This window comes from Typopeltis vanoorti, chromosome 12, assembly GCF_054136105.1.
Source record: "Typopeltis vanoorti isolate ZY-2024b chromosome 12, IOZ_Tvanoo_1.0, whole genome shotgun sequence".
NCBI lineage: Eukaryota > Metazoa > Arthropoda > Arachnida > Uropygi > Thelyphonidae > Typopeltis > Typopeltis vanoorti.
The window spans coordinates 28,499,498-28,519,241 of NC_143560.1; the positions used below are offsets into that span (position 1 = coordinate 28,499,498).

The 19,744-nt window shown below is 35.1% G+C and overlaps 1 protein-coding gene across 1 annotated transcript in view; it reads left to right on the forward strand.

The window, feature by feature from the left end:
* The window catches only part of LOC150100648 (plexin-A4-like), a 707,214-nt gene that overhangs the window by 562,127 nt on the left and 125,343 nt on the right, over window positions 1-19,744 (forward strand). Inside the window, 2 exon segments of the mRNA XM_090401991.1 lie at window positions 2,487-2,633; window positions 11,770-11,959. Coding sequence (XP_090258117.1) covers window positions 2,487-2,633; window positions 11,770-11,959 — 337 coding nt within the window.

The window sequence follows — 19,744 nt, forward strand, 5'->3', positions numbered from 1 at the left end:
GCCAAAATGCATAACTTTACACTTACTAACATTAAACTGTTTTTCGTTTTTGATTTTTGTTTGCCCAAATTTCCAGTCTATTCAAATCATTTTATAATTGTTGAATATCAGTAGCATCCTTGATTGTCTTGCCTATCTTCACATCATCGGCAAACAATTGCACATCTGATGTTAGATCCTGTCTGATGTCATTAATATATAGATTGAACAATAATGGCCCAAGGATTGAACCCTGAGGTACAGCACTGGTCACTTTAAATCTGGCAGATTCACACCCACTGTATGCCACTTTTTGATATCTGTGTCAACCATCCCCAATCCAAGTAAGAGTTTATATTCCAATCCCATATTCTCCAGTTTATGCAACAGCCTTTCGTTTGGTATCCTATCAAATGCCTTAGAAAAATCGAACATTATCATAGTGTATCCATTCCCTTTATCCAACTCGGCCATAACATTGTTATAAAAGATGAGTAAATTGCTAAAACATGACCATCTTTTAGTAAGCCCTTGCTGTTCCTTGCAGAGTATAGCATGTTTGTTTACCCATTTTTGCATGCGAGTTCTTATCACCTTCACTACCACACCAGAGATACTGATAGGGCGGTAGTTAGACACATCAGTTTTTGCACCACACTTGTACAATGGAACTATCATACATTCCTGTGGTATCATTCCTGAGCTGAGACTCAAGTTATGCAAACATGTGAAAGGCATAGCCAATTTGGCTGAACATTCCTTTACAAACGGCTGATATTCCATCTGTCCCTCTAGACAAATTCTTATCTAGGTTATGTAACAGCTCTTCAACCTCATTTTTATGCACCTCTAACTCTTCATCCAGTATAGCAGTAGCACTGTGCACCATGTTACATACACCTGGTTGATATAGTGAGCACTCATTAACTGACTAATTCATTAGCTTCTGACACTCGAGTACCATCTACATTCAATGAAGTTATTCTTCCACATTCATTCTTTCTTTTGCTTGTGGCATAACAATAAAATTCTTTTGGATTGCATTGCGAATTTCTTTTCATACTCAGATTTAGCTTTCCTCACAATACTCGTTACTTTTCTTGCCTGAGCTTTATATATTTCATAACTCCTCTCATGATATTCTTTCCACATCATCTTCTTCTTGTGGATCTCTTGCTTAATAGGATGCACATCCATTTCACTCCCAACCTATTTATTCCTTGAACACTAGGGATACATTCAGATACTGCCTCATTTAAACACTTTTTCAAAGATTCCCATGCATTGCTGACATTTTCCCCATTCAGTAACTGATTCCATGGGACCAAAGATAGTATTCTCCTAACTTGATCATAATTTCCAGATTTGTAGTCGGAATGTTACCTGTTTTAATTGGAGTATCAATACAATTAGATACTTCCCAAGAACGTACAACATGATCACTGTCACTGGTAAAATAGCCATATTTTTGGCAGAGACCCCTTCTGACACTATGAGCAAACAATTCAATAACAATTCAATAAATTCCTCTTCTTTTTTATCATGAGATTTCTCTTCTACCCAATCAGTGTTTGGAAAATTTGTAACCCATAATGATCATTCATTTGGTACCCATAAGGCTAAAGTGGTGATGCATTTCTTCTTCCCCTACAACTGAGCCACCAGGTCTGTAGCAACATCCTCACCATATATTTCATTCTGTTAACCTCCACTTCACACCAGATAGACGCAAACTCACTGCTACGTGGGACATTGTTACCATCGTTGTTTTCTTGTTTCTACCTAACTGGACTTAAGTCATCTGATATCATAAGTAACACCCTCCTCCTATCTCTTCTGTCATTCCTAAAAATAGTATACCAATTACACTCAATCTCACTTATCATATTTGATTCTGATAGCCAGGTTTCACTAATGCCAGCAATCTTAGCCACATCGTAGTCAATAAAGCAACAACTCAGTCCCTTTATATCTTTTTGGTCTTGTTCTAGAATTTTCTCTTTTCCCTCCACAGACATACTTAAAAGGTCCGAACCTAAAGCATATTTTTCCACCCCTTCGCCACATACATAACCATGTTCGAAGACATTCATATCTTTATCGCATTTGCATACCATAGCTAAACTTTCAATACATTTTTCCCATTCCTCCCTTGATGATCTAGTTTTCCTGACATTCTGCATTAGGTCTCATACCAAGAAGTAATTTCTCCAGGCTTCTGATGCCAAATTAATTCAAGTGCAGGCCATCCTTCATATAGTCTTTGATGGCAGTCTTTTCTGCCATCAAATGCATCCATATCTTTTACACAGCCTGCACATGAAATCATTTGCTATCATTGCCCTCCTTAACTCAGTACTGTCATATTTTGATACCAAATGATCTATAAAAATTACTAAACTAAAAAATCTTAATTTATACTCTGTATGTGAAATATGGTTAAATTGGAAATAAAATGTATTAAATAAAACTGTAGGGAAAAAAAAAGTTATTCTTTAAAATCATAGGAATGTGCTGGAGAACCACTTTTTATGCTTTATCGTGCGATTAAGCAACAGGTGGATAAAGGTCCAGTTGATGCCATTACCAGTGAAGCACGATATTCATTATCAGAAGAAAAGCTTATTCGTCAGTCAATAGAATATAAAAGTATGGTAAGTATTTAAAATATCAAATATTTTAAATACTTAGTTTTTATCAAATATTTTAAATACTTTAAATAATAACTAGATCATCTCCAAGATATTGTTAAGTCTGATGTTTTTTAATGGTGTTAGTTCTTGTGATATACCTACCAATAAGCAACAACATTTAATGATTGATTAAAAATGGTGAGAATTAAAAATTATGAGAAGTTAAGAACTATGACTGTGTGACTTACTTATCATAATAGAGTAATCTGCACTGTTCACTTAGATGTATCATTCTTTCTATTGCTTCTATGGGGAAGTAGAAAGAATGATGCATCCTCTTTATTCAATTTGAACACAAGCTCTTTTCAGTCAAAGGATAAGGAACTTCTTACAGATATTATCAGTTGAAGCTGAGTTGACTGATCTTAAATGGATGAAATGGCATTTTCCTACCACAAATTAAGCAAATCAGCAGTTACCATGTTAAACACTTACATTGCATATCCTGACATCTCGATGTAATCATAGCAATGCTAAAATCTCAGCTGACATCAGTTGCAGCACCTTAATAATGTGCACTTTCTACTTCATGATATTCAAAATATCTTTGGAAAGCGAAACAAAATATGCCCAAAAAAAGATAGAGTAAAATCTTTCTCATAGTCATATCCAATTAACACCCTCAAGCATTGATGAGACTGCAGTTGAACTACTGTGATAGTCCATGGGATATCGGAGATAAGGAAATGCTGGACAATATCCAGAGGCAGGTTGCTAAGTTTGTATTAGAACAATGAATCATGGAAACTGGAAACATGACTTGAAGAGTTGGCTGTCTTTTGAGACATAAGTCATTAACTGATGAGAGCATCTTTGAGAAACTGCACATGCATGAGTGAGATCATCTTTGAATGCTGTATAAAGATGTTATGAGAAGTAAATTCTTTACTTCTCCACTTCATAATGGAGAGTGGTGAGTAGAATGCATGCCAGAGTAGGTAGAAAATAGCCAACAGTGAAGGAATTCAAGGTGAAACATATTGTTTGTAGAATGGAAGGACCCTCAGCAGTGAGTCTAGCAGCTCCATGGAAGTCTAATAATAATAATAATGACAGTTTACCTCATCAGCTTTATTGGTATTGTTTTGTTTGCTCTCCATTGATATTTTAACATAGTGTAGTGCATAATATTACTAAATTTTAAAAAATATCGAGGCCAGTAGTGTTTATAGATCAGATAATATTGTAATTATCTGATCTTTTAGTTTCATCGAATTCGTGATATGTGCCCTGAAAAAATTACTAATTTGATACTAAAATGAGAGTTGCTAATTTGACACATGGTTTGAATACCTTGTGTCAAATTAGCAACTCTCATCCATTCACCCAAGGACAGCATCCCTCCTTTATCACATCCAGGAGTCTATGAAGTTCCCTGCTCGTGTGATCAAGCTTGCTATGGTCAAACAGGAAGAACTGTGGACATCCGACATCAGTGAACATAAAAGATACATCTGGCACTATCGCTATGCAAGTCAGGCCTAGCAGACCATGCTTTGGATATCCCTGCACACAGGATCAACTGGAAAAAAACAAAAGTACTACATGGAAGCTTTTACAAGTCAGAGAGAGAGATTATTCTTAGAAGCAACAGAAGCCTCGAAGCATACTCAGAATCTTAACAAATATGGCTGTATAAATTTGCCTTAGATTTGGGAGACAGTCATCTTAAGACATAACTAGTACCTGCTTTCTCTCTTTTTTTTTTTTTTAACATAGAGGGTGCCTAATTAGGACTTTAGTCTTTGTGTTGTTGCTACAATTTTTCAAACTAGTCCCATTATTACACCATGTTGTTGTAGTCTCACGTACTGTGACAATCTGTATTTGTGCTCTGAAGATGCTGGTTATAACACCAGTGAAATATCAGCAATAAGTCAATAAATAATTATTTACTTATCTTTCTGTGTTCTGATATATTACCGTCAACATAATTTAATGCAATTTGAATGTGAGCAATGTTTACAGATTTAGAGGGGGGGGGGGACTTGTGAAAAGTCACAAATCTTTCAGTGTGTGTCTTTCTTCTGCCCATGCTGGAGTTGAAATACATGGGAACTAATATTCAGTGATATTTTTGCATGTGTTTGTTTTAGTTAAATAGTTAAATTATAATTAAATAAGAAAATCTTACTAAATTTGTAGAAAAAAGAGCCAACCTTGCACATATATATATATATATATATATATATATATATATATAGAGAGAGAGAGAGAGAGAGAGCTCACACTGTGATTTGTGATGCTTAATCTGGTAGAAATCAGTGTGAAATGAAAATCCGTAAAGGGAATAGTTGTTTTATTCATTCATGGGACTACTTTTTACATGAAGTTGCACAACAGCATAAAGGCAATATTTGGTAACAGAATGTTATAATTAGAAAATTATCTGTTATAATTTTCTTAATTATAAGATTCTGTTATAATTAAGAAAGGTTAATCGACACTTAGCGGTGACAAGTTTTCTTTTAAACCACTCTAGATGTCTCTAAAATGTGACAAATGCTCACAGAGTGAGCATTTGGTATAGTTTCAGGCTATAACATAAGCAAACATCACAAATCAGTTTAGACAAGCTTATAAAAATTCAGAAAAATGCAGCTAGAATCATATGTGGACTAAGGAATACAACTCCTGGAAAAATATCAGAATTCAAATCCAACCTTGTTCCTTTAAAAATTAGGTGGCAAGAAAATCTTACTAAATTTGTAGAAAAAAGAGCCAACCTTGCACATCATAGAACAAGTGAACTTTTTAAAAATAGGCAACCCACAAACATAATAAAGAAAAAATCAACGATGCATGAAATCATGGAAAATCAAATTCCCTTGGATTGTCCAAATAAAATAGCCAACTACCCAGCATTTCCTCCAAATCAAGACAGGAAAAATATAGTTATCAGTTTGGAAATAGGGAAACATGAGAAAAAAAGCCTAGAAAACCTTGAAATCTTGAGATCATTAGCTCTTTCAAAAAAGTGGAATATGGACCTGACTCAATAAAGATCTACACAGATGATTCCAAAAATCCAAATGGCAATTCTGGGAGTGGCGTACTCATCTATGGCTCTCAAAATATAGAACTAAAAACAACTAACAGTATTGGATGCAACTTATACCATGCAGAATTAATAGCCATTAACACAGCACTGCAACATTTGGATAACCCAAAGGAAAGTATATTTTTCACAGTATATTTTTTCCTTAGCAGCCCTTCAGACTATTAAGAACTGCTACACTAGCCATCAAGAAATACTTAGAGACATAGCAAAAAACATAAACAAACTACATAAGGATTCCGAAATAATAATCCCATCCCATGTGGGATTAAAGGGAAATGAAAATGGCTGCAACATCAAGTGATACCACAGATTTTCATCTTTTTAAAACCACTCAAAAAGAAAACAAAAAGAACAATTCTTCAGGACATGACTGACCACTGGTATTCAGCAGAAAAACCAGGAGCTACCATCAACTCCAAGTTTAATTGCTATGCCACTACCATGATCTCTCACCTCAAGACCGGCCAAACAAGACCAATCAAGTTGAGCGATGGCATAAAAGTCTTCCCCATCTGTAACATCAAGGAAGCATCAGCAATGCATTTACTAAATTGTATGAATATTTCTAAATGTGAACTTTATAACAACCCAGAAAAAGTGCTGTATAAAATACATGAATTTGACCTCTATGATCTGGTCTAATAATACCATGGGATTAAAAAAAAAAAAAAAAAAAAAAAAACATAAGCCTACTGTTTTGTATTGAGGATGTAGTCACCATACCATGGAACCATGGTTTAAGGTCCTTTATTCTACAAGCTTTCATGCCATCTTGAATTCTATCAATGTAGGTGCATTGACTACCACTAGCAATTCATTCCATATACCCTCTGCTCTCTATGCAAAAAAATCCGCTTCTCATTCATACACTTAGTATATTCATCTTTTTAGTATGACAGGCTTGACATACCAGCTTTTTGTTCTGTGATATAACATGCATCTTTGACATTTCTTAAACATTGTTATCGGTCCAATTCAAAGATGTATGACAAGAATCCTTAACTAACATTTATCTACTTTTTGAATTTTGACGACCACTTGAAAGTTTTTGGTCCCATTACGTTGCCTCTGTATATTTTAGAGACATCTAGAGTGATGTTACTAAGTTTAAAAGAGAACTTGATAAATGAACTTAAATAAATGATCAGCTAAATCGCATTTTCACAAAAAACACCAGAAGCTTCGGTGGCAACACTCAACTGACTAACTTATAACGAAGCACTGCAGTACTGCCTGTTGGAAATTATATTGCCATCTTGCCTCTGGCAGCAAATACAGGAACTGTATGTAGCACCTTGTAAATTATGCATGTTCAAGAAGGGTAATATTCCATTTATTGCCTTAAATCTTGATCTTCCACTTAAATACTGTTAATGTTGCCACACTCCACTGCTACAGTCTGTTTAGCTAAGTGGATGGCATACCTGTTCTTCAACCAGTAGGCTGTCGATTTAAATACTATTATGACATGGATGGCTATGAAAGTCTTTAGGCAGAAGATGAATTTCATTGCCTGATGTGAGACTGCCTGTCTGCTTATTGAAATGGCTTGAAAAAATACCATGTTTGGTCTCTCTAGAATAGTCTTTCTAGATAATGTAACCGTTAGCCCACAGTATACTACATGTAGGATAAGTTTAAAAACTGAGATGTACATTTTAAAAAAAAATACTTAACACTGTGCTCCTTCAAAGTCATGTAATGGCCTTTACTTTGTGTGCTTGCAGTGAAAGTTGTTTAGTACTTTATTTATTACTTGGAGAGTATTTATCATAATTAAAACCTATCATGAGCTTAAGTCTCATATGTGAAGATGATAAAAGGGCATTCATTTGTATACAGAATGGAAATATCTTTCATTCCTTCTTTCCATCAAGCATACTGAGAAAAAATTTCAATAAATTTGAAAAGAAATGGGTCATATGATTCTGACAAAACTCAAAGTAGCACTGGTTATGCACGTCCTATCCAAACTAGGTTATAAAGTAATGGGAAAAATTAAAGAATGCACTATTTCTTTTCCTTGGCTTAATGATGGGCAACTCGTAGTCAAGGTGGAGTAAGCTCCAGATTACTTTCCTTAGTATTTTCCATGATGTAAAGCACATCTCCTAGATGACATGTATGATAAATAAGCCTTTGGCTCTCTATTTCAGTAATACATAATGGTTTATTTATTTTCAGTCACAATCTAGAAATTATTGAACAAAGAATTAAAAAACAACAACAACTAAACCATACTATACTGACATCGGAGGTCGCAGTATCTCTCAGATACAATTTACTGTCAAATATCACAAACCAAATGTGTTAAACCAAACTGACATCAAAAAACAGTGCGGAATATCACTTGTAAGATATGAATGCACAGCTACTCATGACCTCCAAGCTATACACTGAATTGAAGTTTTGAGATTGAGTGAAAGGATTGAGTTTCAATGTATTGCTATTTTGATTTTTTTTAATTGTTTATTTTTGTATTTATGATACTTTTCATGGCTAATGATATGAAGATCAATACGGATGATACGAGAACATATAGAAACTGCAATAACTACCCTAATACTGAACTGACACCCACTCACATTTTTACCTGTTCAGCAATTACAGCAGCCTAGCAAGCAATAGACCCTAATCCTGAACAATAGCTCTATACGAACAAACTCATCACCATAGCCAAAGCAGTTCAAAGAACACATGGAAATATCTAAGACTCTTCAAAGGACAAGACAACAACATGGTTAATGATTCAGAAGAGTTAAAGACTACTGTCATGCAATACAAGAGTTTAGGACTTCTGGACTTGTCTCCTCACAAACTCGTGGCTTCACAGTGCCTCCTTGCATCTCTTCTCAGACTCCTTTGAGGCATCATCTAACAGGGTAATGGCAGCTGGATTATTTGCTATTGGTCTAGGGAACTTCCTGACCTTCCATTATCAGTCCATTGTGCTATCTGATGGTCGTCTGTGGAGTTGCTTTACTATACCCTAACTTGAAGTTTCACCTGCTCTCCATTCACTGAGAAGTGAATATCTGCTCTTAAAAAGGTGGTTGTATAATGAGGATAGATTGAGAGAATGCCCTCTGTAGAGCCTGGTAGATAGGTAGTGGTAATATGATAGACGTGTAAGTTGTTGGTAATTTGTATTGAATTACTACAGAAGGGATTATTCAGTATATAGAGAGAGTGAGGAGCAGTTTTCTGCTTAATGAGTGGTTGGTGAATGTGTGGAATGCATTTCCATAACGTGTAGAAAATGCATAAACCTGCAATGAGTTTTACACTCTTGGAGTTAATATGATAGTATTAATAAATATTGAATACAGTTACAGTTTTTTTCTCGACCAATTAACAATAAATTATGGTTAAAAAGTTAATTGCCACCAGACATGATTGTGGAATCTCTGGTGATCTTCTGTATCACTAAGGTAGTCCAACCCGATCTCTGAATCAGTTAAATGAGTTAACCTCTGTAATCTGGAGCCACATATTAGTTACTGTGCAGAATAAAAACATGCAAAACAAATACTTTAAATCTATTAGAGCAGGTATATGTACCTTATATGTGTAGTTTCCATAAATATACAAGTATTTGTTTTTTTAATAGTTGTATGTTCCTTAAATCCATTCCTTGAACCTGAATATTTTTGTGATATATTTTAACATTGAATCTGTTAAATGTTTTTCAGTTAAGTTTAAAATCATATAGTGCAGGGTTCAGCAACCTTTTCAGACTCGCAGGCCATATTCAACTTTTATTTTTAATAATCAGGCCACAAGCATTTAATTAATAGAAAATAGTGAGTGAAAAAAATACTTAAGTTATCAATTTTGATTATATCAATCTTAAAAAACGCAGAAGTATTTAAAATACGAGATATGGAACATGCATGAAAATGAAACTCAATGAAAAATTATCACGTAAAAACAAAGTAATATAGTTTATGCATCACAATATGTATGTCTTCCTGCTTAATGAACCTTGTGTGATTGTTTTCCCTTAGCCAAATCATCTAAATCCACTTTATAACCTGAGGTGCAAATTCGAATCGAAGCATGCAAATATTCATCAGTCGAGAAGAAAATTTATTTTTTTCTAAAACTCATGGAAGAAAATGCTTGTTCACATATGTATGTGCTTCCAAATGTGACTATCATCTTCTTTGCGAAACTGATTCTTCAAATTTTTTTATAAGCATCGATAAAATTTTTGGATATTTTCTAATGAAAATGCATTCTGTAATGTTTCATTGTGTTGTAATTCCAAAACTTTCGTTTGTAGTCGGTTTGGTACATCATCAATGTTGACATTAAAAGGGTGCAAAAATAATTGCATTTCGATGCTATTTTTATGAAAATCCACAAATCTTATTCAAAATTCCGTTTGTGATTCAATAATACCAACAAAAATTTCCTTTTGTGTTTGCCATCCAACTGTAGATGCAGATTTGCAACATACATAATGATGTAGATTTTCTTCCATCATATATTTCTTCAACAGACATAGTTTGCCTTCAAAAGCTTTTATGAAATGCTAGTAATTTACCTTGGCCCTGCAGTTTCAAATTACATTCATTAAGGTAGTTGTAATGTCTACTATAAATGCAAGAGAAGACATAATCGATTTTTTATCCAATAGTTGTGGGACAATATTTTCATGTTCCATCATGAAAATGTGTTTCTTCATGTAAATTAAAAAATCTTTTTAGCACAGCACCTCTACTTAACTCTAACACTCGAGTAGTAGATAACGTCCTTTTGAAATGTCCATAACGTCTTTTTTTGATGATAAAATTTTACAGGCCACATGCCATGTAAGTATGGTCAACTTTTTATGGGTTGCCAAAAATGCATGTTTGGGCCGCATATAGCCTGCAGGCCATTGGTTGCCAACCCCTGATATAATGTATTACTGCACAATTTGGTGCCTTTGGTTGTACAAACCATTATTTTGGGACACTTTCTTTTTCTTTTATGGGCTTCCCGAAGGGTTTTTTTGGCAAATGGTATGGAGACAAGGCTTACTGGAGAGCAGATTTTGCTGTGGATCACTCATTTTTTAACTGGATCAATACTTTTGTTCAATTAAGGATTCTTTCCAGGTCTTAGACTGTGATACATTTTCTCAGGTGAAAGAAAAATCATTGGATACTATTTATAAGACTATGCCATTCTCTCAAATACAAAACAAAGAAAGAAGGAAAGAAAAAGCTAGATCTTAAGGTTTGCTTTATCAGATATCATCATGCTCTGTAATTGTTGCCTTTCACATTGTCTTTTTGTGTGAAATTAAATTGAATCTGTATAATTTTTCAGCCTTTTCATTTTCTTCATTGCTTCTAAACTTCATGTAATTAATCTGTTTCTACAAAAAAAAAAAAAAAACTACAATTGTTTTAAAATAGGATCTGTTACAATAATTGACAGCTGGGGTGTAGTGAAAGATATATAAAAATATATCTTTTTTATGAATGTGTGAATGTCAACATGAGCATCTCTGCTCATTTTTACATTCATTTACGAATTATGATTACGATTCTTTAACCTCTTTATGGTACTATCATCAACAGCTTTATTCCCCATTGTTGGATGAATGTCTGATGTTTCTTCCATTTTATCTTATCTTGTACCTCTCTATGCAAAAATATGTCCATGATATTTTTTTATCTCATCATTCCATCTTATTGTTGACTCGCCTGGTCTTTGATATCCATTCTGTTGTTCTCATTATCCATCTGTTGTCAAACATTCTTACTTTTGTTTGTTTCCTTATTCACTAAGTTTTTTTTTTATCTGTATTATTCATAGGTTGCTGTGTTGTTTTCAATCATTTTAGCTGTCTTTTAGTAAGACTCCAAGTTTTAATACCATGTGTCATTGCTGGACAAACACATTGGCTTTGAATCTTTTTTTTTTTTTTAATAGTTTGGTCAATTTCAATAAAATACATTTTTGTACTGGTTAAAAACTTTCTATCTCATGATTTTAAGTGATACAGATATTATATATATTTTTTCCATTTATTTATTTCAGACTGTATATGTATCCATGTCTCCGCAAACTGCATACGTATCAGGTTTAGAACCTCCAGGAGAAAATATTGAAACACCTGTAAAGGTCTTAGACTGTGATACAGTTGCTCAGGTGAAAGAAAAATCATTGGATGCTATTTATAAGAATACACCATTCTCTCAAAGACCATGCAAAGAAGACTTAGATCTGGGTAAGTCTTAATTTATTAAGTGTCGGTCAGTCCTGTTTCAGTGATAACATGTGCAGTATTATCACCAGATATTAGAAACTATACAAATAGCTTGAGAAATGACATTTTCGATAATAGAGTACCCTACAATTCTGCTTTATAGCAATGCATGAGTGTGTATTGAAGTACCACCATCATGTGCCAGATATGTGAATTTTATTATCACAGTACGAATGCTCTTTGTTATGCCACAAATTTCATAAAAAGTATTAATTTATAATGCATACAGGAAAACAAAATTATTGGGTAGGCATTATCCAATTTAATATGATCAGGGCTAAAAATTCCTATGCCTCAGAGTTGAGGTAGAAGTTTGCTGTTTAACTTCTTGCAAAATGTAAGAATGCATAGGCATTTAGTTTCTTATTTTGTACCATTGAAGCAAATATGCACATATAAAGGAAACTGAGGTTTAACAAACATATTGCTCCCATCTTCTTGAATGTGATTAAATAACAACAAACCAGAGTTTTTACTATAAAATGGGAGGATCAGTAATTAAACTTTTTAAAGGAATTATGTACTAGCCGTAATATTGTATATTTATAATGGTTAGCATGTGTATAGAAAAATAAACTTTATTAAATTCCAGTATGTTTCATCTAGTGTTACATAAACAGTGTCAGGGAGAGAAGAGAAAATCCATTAATTGCATTCAAAATATGAATCTAAAGATGTGAGTGATTTAAAATGTGCATTCACATAACTGAGCTGCGACTGAATTGAGTTAGTAAGCACATACTACATGACTCAAAATCTTGTGATTGTTCCATCCCTGACAGTGTCCATGTAACATTGGATAAAATACATTGGTGTTTTAATAAGTTCTGTTTTTCTGTACCTATGTTAACCATTGTAAAAATATAATATGAAATGGCAAGATTTTCCCCATGGTGCACAAATAGTAGTTGTTGCTGGCGACTAACTGTATTTTCTTTCAACTTAATTTATTTTTGCAGTTTTAATTGTGCAGTTAAAAATGTTTCTAGCAGAATAAATAGATTTCTTAACTAAATATGAACAAACAATAGTTTCCTTTGTATGCATATTAATTTGATGTTGCGAGGTGTTCTATATTAATTTTGAAAGCTAACATTTAATATTCAAAATCAAAGTGTAGTTCTGGCACTTTTTTTAACAAATCATTTCATTTTGCTATGCATTGTTTATTCTTAATAGAGCCATGCTCATTGATATGAAATGGACATTCAAAAAAAGCAAAACATGTAACTTGTTCTTGTCCCAGTCATCGTCCTCATAGTTGAAGTCTCCATAATAGTTAGAGAAGTTTCCATAGAGCATAATGAATGCTCTGCATTCATTATGCTCTATTCATGCATAATTTATTGCATTTGCTGATGCATGCAATCCACATTCTCTTTCTACCCCTAGCCTGTAGAAGCAACCAGCTGTATATTTTGTCCTGTTGGCATCTGTCTTACATTAGATAGCTTCAAGTGCTTTATGTATTCTGCCTCCCGAATTCCTGCTCTTTTTAGCTTCAGTACTTTTTTATCATCATCATTAGCAACTCCTCCGCCTCTTTTGTCAACTGGACTTTACTTAATGCTTATAAATTGCAGCCAAGGATTAAACCAACAACATTTCTTGGTATCTTTAATTTATAGTATAACCAAGCAAAAAACCTTCCAACATCTATCTCTGATCCAGGATATTTTAATAGTAAGGTGGTACAGCTTTTCACTACTTGTATATGGGAAATATATGACTTCTGCATTACTTCAATCTTGGTATCTTTTGTTGGTCTGGCTCTTACTGGTGTGGTTTTCCACAGACGGAATGCTGAAGTAGTCTCCATCGCTGCATTCCATTGGCCACTTGCCTATGGTGTAGTTTCTACCGACATGGTTTTTATCAGGCCCTTCGATTGATGCCTTACCATGGGAAATGAGAAGTTTGTGCTGGCAGCATGTGGAATGATGAAGGGTAGATAGAATACACTATTCATCTACCCTGGAACATAACAGACATGTAGATGATAAACCCAAAGCAGTTGCAAGCACTTTAGAGGAAAGCTCTGTTAGGATTTCAGCAACAGCTTCCTATCGTCTTGAATTTCTGATATTCAAAGAACAACAAGAGAAACATTTGCTCAACTTTTCTACAAATTGACTAGAACCATACAATGATCCCCCTCTCCATGTGAAGCATCTGTTCATGGTGGAAGACACCTCCCAGTGATGGTACTGGCCCTTTTCATTCTTCCTCTTTGTCTTTACATTTCTGAAAAATTTCCTCTAAATTAATTTTGTAAAAACCCCTCAGTAATTTGAATGTCTCAATCATATTACCCCTTTTCCGCCTATCAACTAATTTCTATAACCCATAAATCTTCGACTGTTCTCGTAAGGTTCATTCCATAGACCAGCTACCATCTTGGTCACTCACCTCTGGATTCTCTCCACCTCTTCCCCATCACCAAGAAACCCTGCTGCCCAGATCTGTCACAGTAGTCAAGATGGGGGTCTTATCAAGACTTGATAAAGGGGAACAATAACCTGCTTGTCTCTGCTCATCAAAATATTCTTCAGTAACCAAGTTATCTGATGAGCTGATTTATCCACTTTCACTATGTGCCCCCCCCCTAAACTTCAGCTCCCTATCCACTAGTACACCCAAATCTCTGGCTTGGTCAATCTCCTGGAGTACAGTTCCACCAATGTGATATACTGCTGCTAATTTTTTCACTCCAAAATGCGTAACCTTACACTTTGCTACATTAAACTGACATCCATTCTCATTAGCCCAGACTGCCAATCTATCCAAATCATCCTGCAAAATTTTGACATCATGTGCATTCACTATTGCTCTACCCAACTTTGCATCATCAGCAAATAAATGAACAGTTCCCCTCGGATCCTTTCCTATATCATTAATGAACAAATTAAATGGCAGTGGTCCAAGAACAGAACCCTGTGGCACACTACTAGTCACAGGCCTTCTTTTGGACTCTACTCTTGAATAAACTACTCTCTGATATCTCTCCATCAACCACCCTCCTATCCATCTCACCAACTCTATTATCGATCCCCATGTGCTGCAGTTTACTGATTAGAATTCCATGTGGTATCCGGTTAAAGACCTTGGCAAAGCCCAGCAGTATCACTGTAAACTCATTACCATATTCATTTCAGCCGTCACTGTATTAAAACATGAGCAAGTTACTGAGGTATGAGCTATCCTTCACAAAATCATGCTGTCCCCCCCCCCCATACAGTATCCCATTTCCATCTATCCATTCCGTATTTTGCTCTTGAACAACTTCTCCAATACCTTGACAATGATTCCTGATACACTGATCGGTCGGTAATTTGCAACATCAGTCTCTGAGCCTCCTTTATGCAATGGAACTATTTTCCCCTCGGGACTAACCCAGAGCTGAGACTTAAATTAATATGGCCAAGGAGCACTGATAATTCCTTTGCCCCTTCACGTAAGACTCGAGCTGCTATACCACCCAATCCCACAGATGTATTCACATTAAGGTTTTGTAATATGCTGTTCACCTCAGTTCCCATATAAGTCATCGGTTTCCTCATTCCTGCAATATCTCCACCTGGATGATATACTCTTGCAAAGTGTTCACTTAGTAATTCTACTATTTTGACTGATCAATTACCTCCCTGCCATCAGCATTTCTTAAAATTATTCTGCGTATACATTTTTTCTTTTACTTGCAGCATATCGAAAGAACTGTTTAGGATTCTCTTTAGCCTGCATTGCTAACTTCTTTTCATAATCTGCTTTTGCATTTCTTACCACACTAGTTACTCTTCTGGCCTGTGCCTTGTACTGTTCTTGTGTCTGCAGGTTGTCTTTCTCCTTAAATTCCCTCCACAATTGTTTTGTTTGTTTGTTTTTCTAACTCAAGCTTAATGGTGTTATTTATCCATTTAACTCCCACTTCATTATCCTAGTATCAACAGAAGCTTAGTTCTTGGAACTGATTTTTGGTAGGAAGCTTACATTCCTTGCACACTTTGTACAAAAGGCATTAAATGTGCAATATCCTTCATGCTTCATCCTCTACAAAATGGGATGTGGGTCAATTTTCCTTGCTTTATCTTTATCATGTGCTCTTGTTTGATTAAAACTTGATTATGGGTCTCAAGTTCCCTGTTCTGCAAAGGAGAACACCTTCTAATGGTTGAATCTTATCCATTATCAGGGTGTACAAGTAGCTACTAGTTCATTGCATACATTGCCCATTCAAAGTCTTTATGTAGAAGCAAATGAACCAGCTCTTTCACTTTGACAGAAATAGTTGTCTCTTAACTATGCTCTGAAAATAAAATCTCTCGGTCTGTACATAGAATAGTATGTTTTATTTATTTTTTATTTTTTTCTCCTTTGGAAAGTTCAGTATCACATACCTCAGGCTGCCATTTAATTGCATATAAAAGAGATTATACAAGCTATCACATGAATGATGACAATAGCATTCCATCATGCATCCTCTTGCTACACCACCTAAGGAAGCCTTATACTTCATCATTCTACCTACATTTATTTAATGTGCTCAAAGCAGAGCACTCTGATTTCTTACCTATGTTTGCTGACATCTCAAGAGCTGAGACCTCTGTCAATTGTACTATTTTGTTTTGTGGTAGCATCATATCTAGTTATATTACACTTGAATGCAGAAATTATGCAGCTAAGATGCATGCTATTCATTTTGAGCTTGTACACCTAAAAGAAAACTGCTGCCAAAAATGTAGGATTTATGCAGCCTCGTTTAGTTCTTTGCAGGCCATCTCCTCTCCCATGTACTGACCACATATAATGCTTTATGATGTTTGGTTATGCTGGATTCCCAGCAACATTGATATTTAGGGAAATGAGACTGCAAGTATGAGCTAGGTTAGCTCATACTTTTTGTCAGTCTCTTATACAGACTACACATAGTTAATAAGATCAAAGCTAATTAATCAGTGGCAGTTATCATGGTAAAAATACTGACAAATAAATTTCATGAGATTAAGCCAGAAATTAAAATTAAGCATTGGCAGTCTAGTCAAGTAGAAATGAAAGAAAGGAAGTTGTATTTGCTAGGCTCTGCATGGGTCACAGTTACCTTACCCATTCTTGTCTGTTGAAGATTGATGCCCCACCTCTGTGTGTGTGTGAGAGAGAGAGAGAACAAAGCCACACTCATCTGGCCATTTGTCATATTCTTGGAGTGCTGGTACTTTACTTGAGAAAGGAATGAATGCTAATCTAACTGTGAGACATGCTTAGGCAGATCTTGTCAGACTTGGACAAACTGCATGTGAAGTTTTAGCTTTTTTTTACACAGAATTAATTTATACAAACATATACAGGGTGTTCGGGATAAATTTGACATATTTATAATTAATTATATTTTTCCGTAAGTTACATGTATTAACACACACTTCTCTTCATTTAAAAGTTTGGACCCTTCTTCATTCATATACAAGATGTCAGAAAGGATGGATAGCTGGAACCCACCTGAATCATGGAAGAGAATAACTTGTATCATGATGATTCGTGCCCGCCATCAAAATAAGGATATTACGACTGCTGCCCAATGCTCCCTGAATACAGTAAAAACAATCAGGCATGAACTAGAGACTTGCAATGGTGACTACGAGGATGTAGCAAGAAGAAAGATCCCTAGCAGATGATCTGATTGCGTTCGTACAGCAGAATTCCTCGCAAATCTGCAGGAACAGGTGTTGAAGAACCCTGGCATTGGAATTCGGGCTTTGTTCGTGGAGTTGCTAACTGTAGTCAAGCCCTGGATAACAAGGGTAGCCAATGGTAGGCCGTATGTATGGCAGCAGGATTCGGCCCCTTGCCACACCTCTGGGAAAAGTCAAAAATGGTTGTCTGAAAATTTCTACGACTTCACCAGTCCAAATGTTTGGCCTCCAAACTCCCCAGACCTTAACCCCATGGATTATTTTGTATGGGGCGCAGTTGAAAAAGACACCAATCGCACTTCCAGTAATACAAAAGCCCAGTTAATGGATAAAATTAAAACAGTTTTGCGGCCCTTCCCAGGGAGACTGTAGCATCAGCTTGTTCGAGGTTCCGAAGCAGAATTGAAGCTGTGATCGATGCTAATGGTGGTTATTTTGAGTAAATCTTGTTGATAGTATTGTAATTAACTCTGCCTGTAATGTTTTTTTGTCAATTCATTAAATTTAATAGATACAAAGAAGATTTTCTTTTTCCTTACGAAACTGTCAAATTTATCCCGAACACCCTGTATATATATGATCATATAAATTAAAGATGCCAAGAAATTATATTCTTGGTTTAATCCTTTATCCAAGTGTGAGCAAAGAAAGTTTGCACCTGAAGTAATTTCAGGACTGGGCAACTCATATATAGAAGCTAATGACTTTGCATCACTTGCCTTAGTATCCCATAATGCAAAGCACATATCCTTACGGACGTGTATAATACTATACAGGAAGGGTCACTACTCGTATATGGAAATATGACTTCTACATTACTTCAACCTTGGTAGATCACTTCTGGGTTTGGCTCCCACTGATGAGACCTCAATAGAGGTCGAAACCGGTCTGAGTAGTGACTCTTCCCATAATGCACAGTAGTATACATGTCAGTAAGGATATGTGCTTTGCATTATGGGATACTAAGGCAAGTGATGTGAAGTCATTAGCTTCTATATATGAGCTGTCCAATCCTTCAGGTGCAAACTGCTTTGTTTGCTTTGTCAAGTGTAAGCAAACCTTTGTTTGCTTACACTTGGATAAAGGATTAAACCAAAAACATAATTAATTTATGTTTTGTACATAATTTTTTATATATTAATTTATCATTGTTATTTTTTTATTATCTTGTGTACTTCTGTAACTATTGGAATGGTGCAATATATTCTTTGCTGACCTTGCACAAACCAACAAGAATAACCCTCTCTCACTTCCATGACTTGACCTTTACCTACAATCTCGCTGACATTCCCATTTTTTTCTTTTTTCATTTACCATTTAGTTTTGTTTCTTACTCTTCCCTCACTTCTGGCACTCACTTTCCAAACACTTGCTTACCAGTCTCACTTTACTTCTTTAAATCATTTTACCTTTCATAATGAATGCATCTTACACACACACACACACACACTTTATTATTTTCAAAATATGACTTATGTGAAATACAGTTTTGCGATTAAATGCTTCTGTCTGGAAAACGCATTTTATCAGAGAAAAGCTTTGCCTGTTAATATATTACATTGATTCTCTGCAGAATAGCTAGGAAGCCACTGGGTGTGGTTGAGGAGCATTGAACAGGCATAATTCTTACATTTTTGGAGAATAACACTTGAGGAAAGATAAATAACTTTGTTAATTACATTACACTTCACATTTTTGCCATCCATACAGACATCATTGAGAGTTTAAAAAATTCCTAACTTAACAAGCCATTACTTAACTTCCACCAGTAAACAAATGAACAGTATTAACCTTAAGGGATTATTATCATAAACATAGAATTATGATGATCCCTTGTGTTAAATTGTTTTAGATTTAAAAAAAAAAAAAAAAGGTGAATGAATTTTACATCTGGTGGGAAAAACCACTGCCCCACTTGGAGGCCTCAAGTGGCTTGAAAAAGTCCATGTTTAATCTTTTAAAGCAGGATTTATAGATTAAGAAAGAGAGGGGAAAAAATATAGAGGATGGCGGTAAATCCCTAGCCTACTAATGGTACTAATGTACTATAGGTCTATAACTT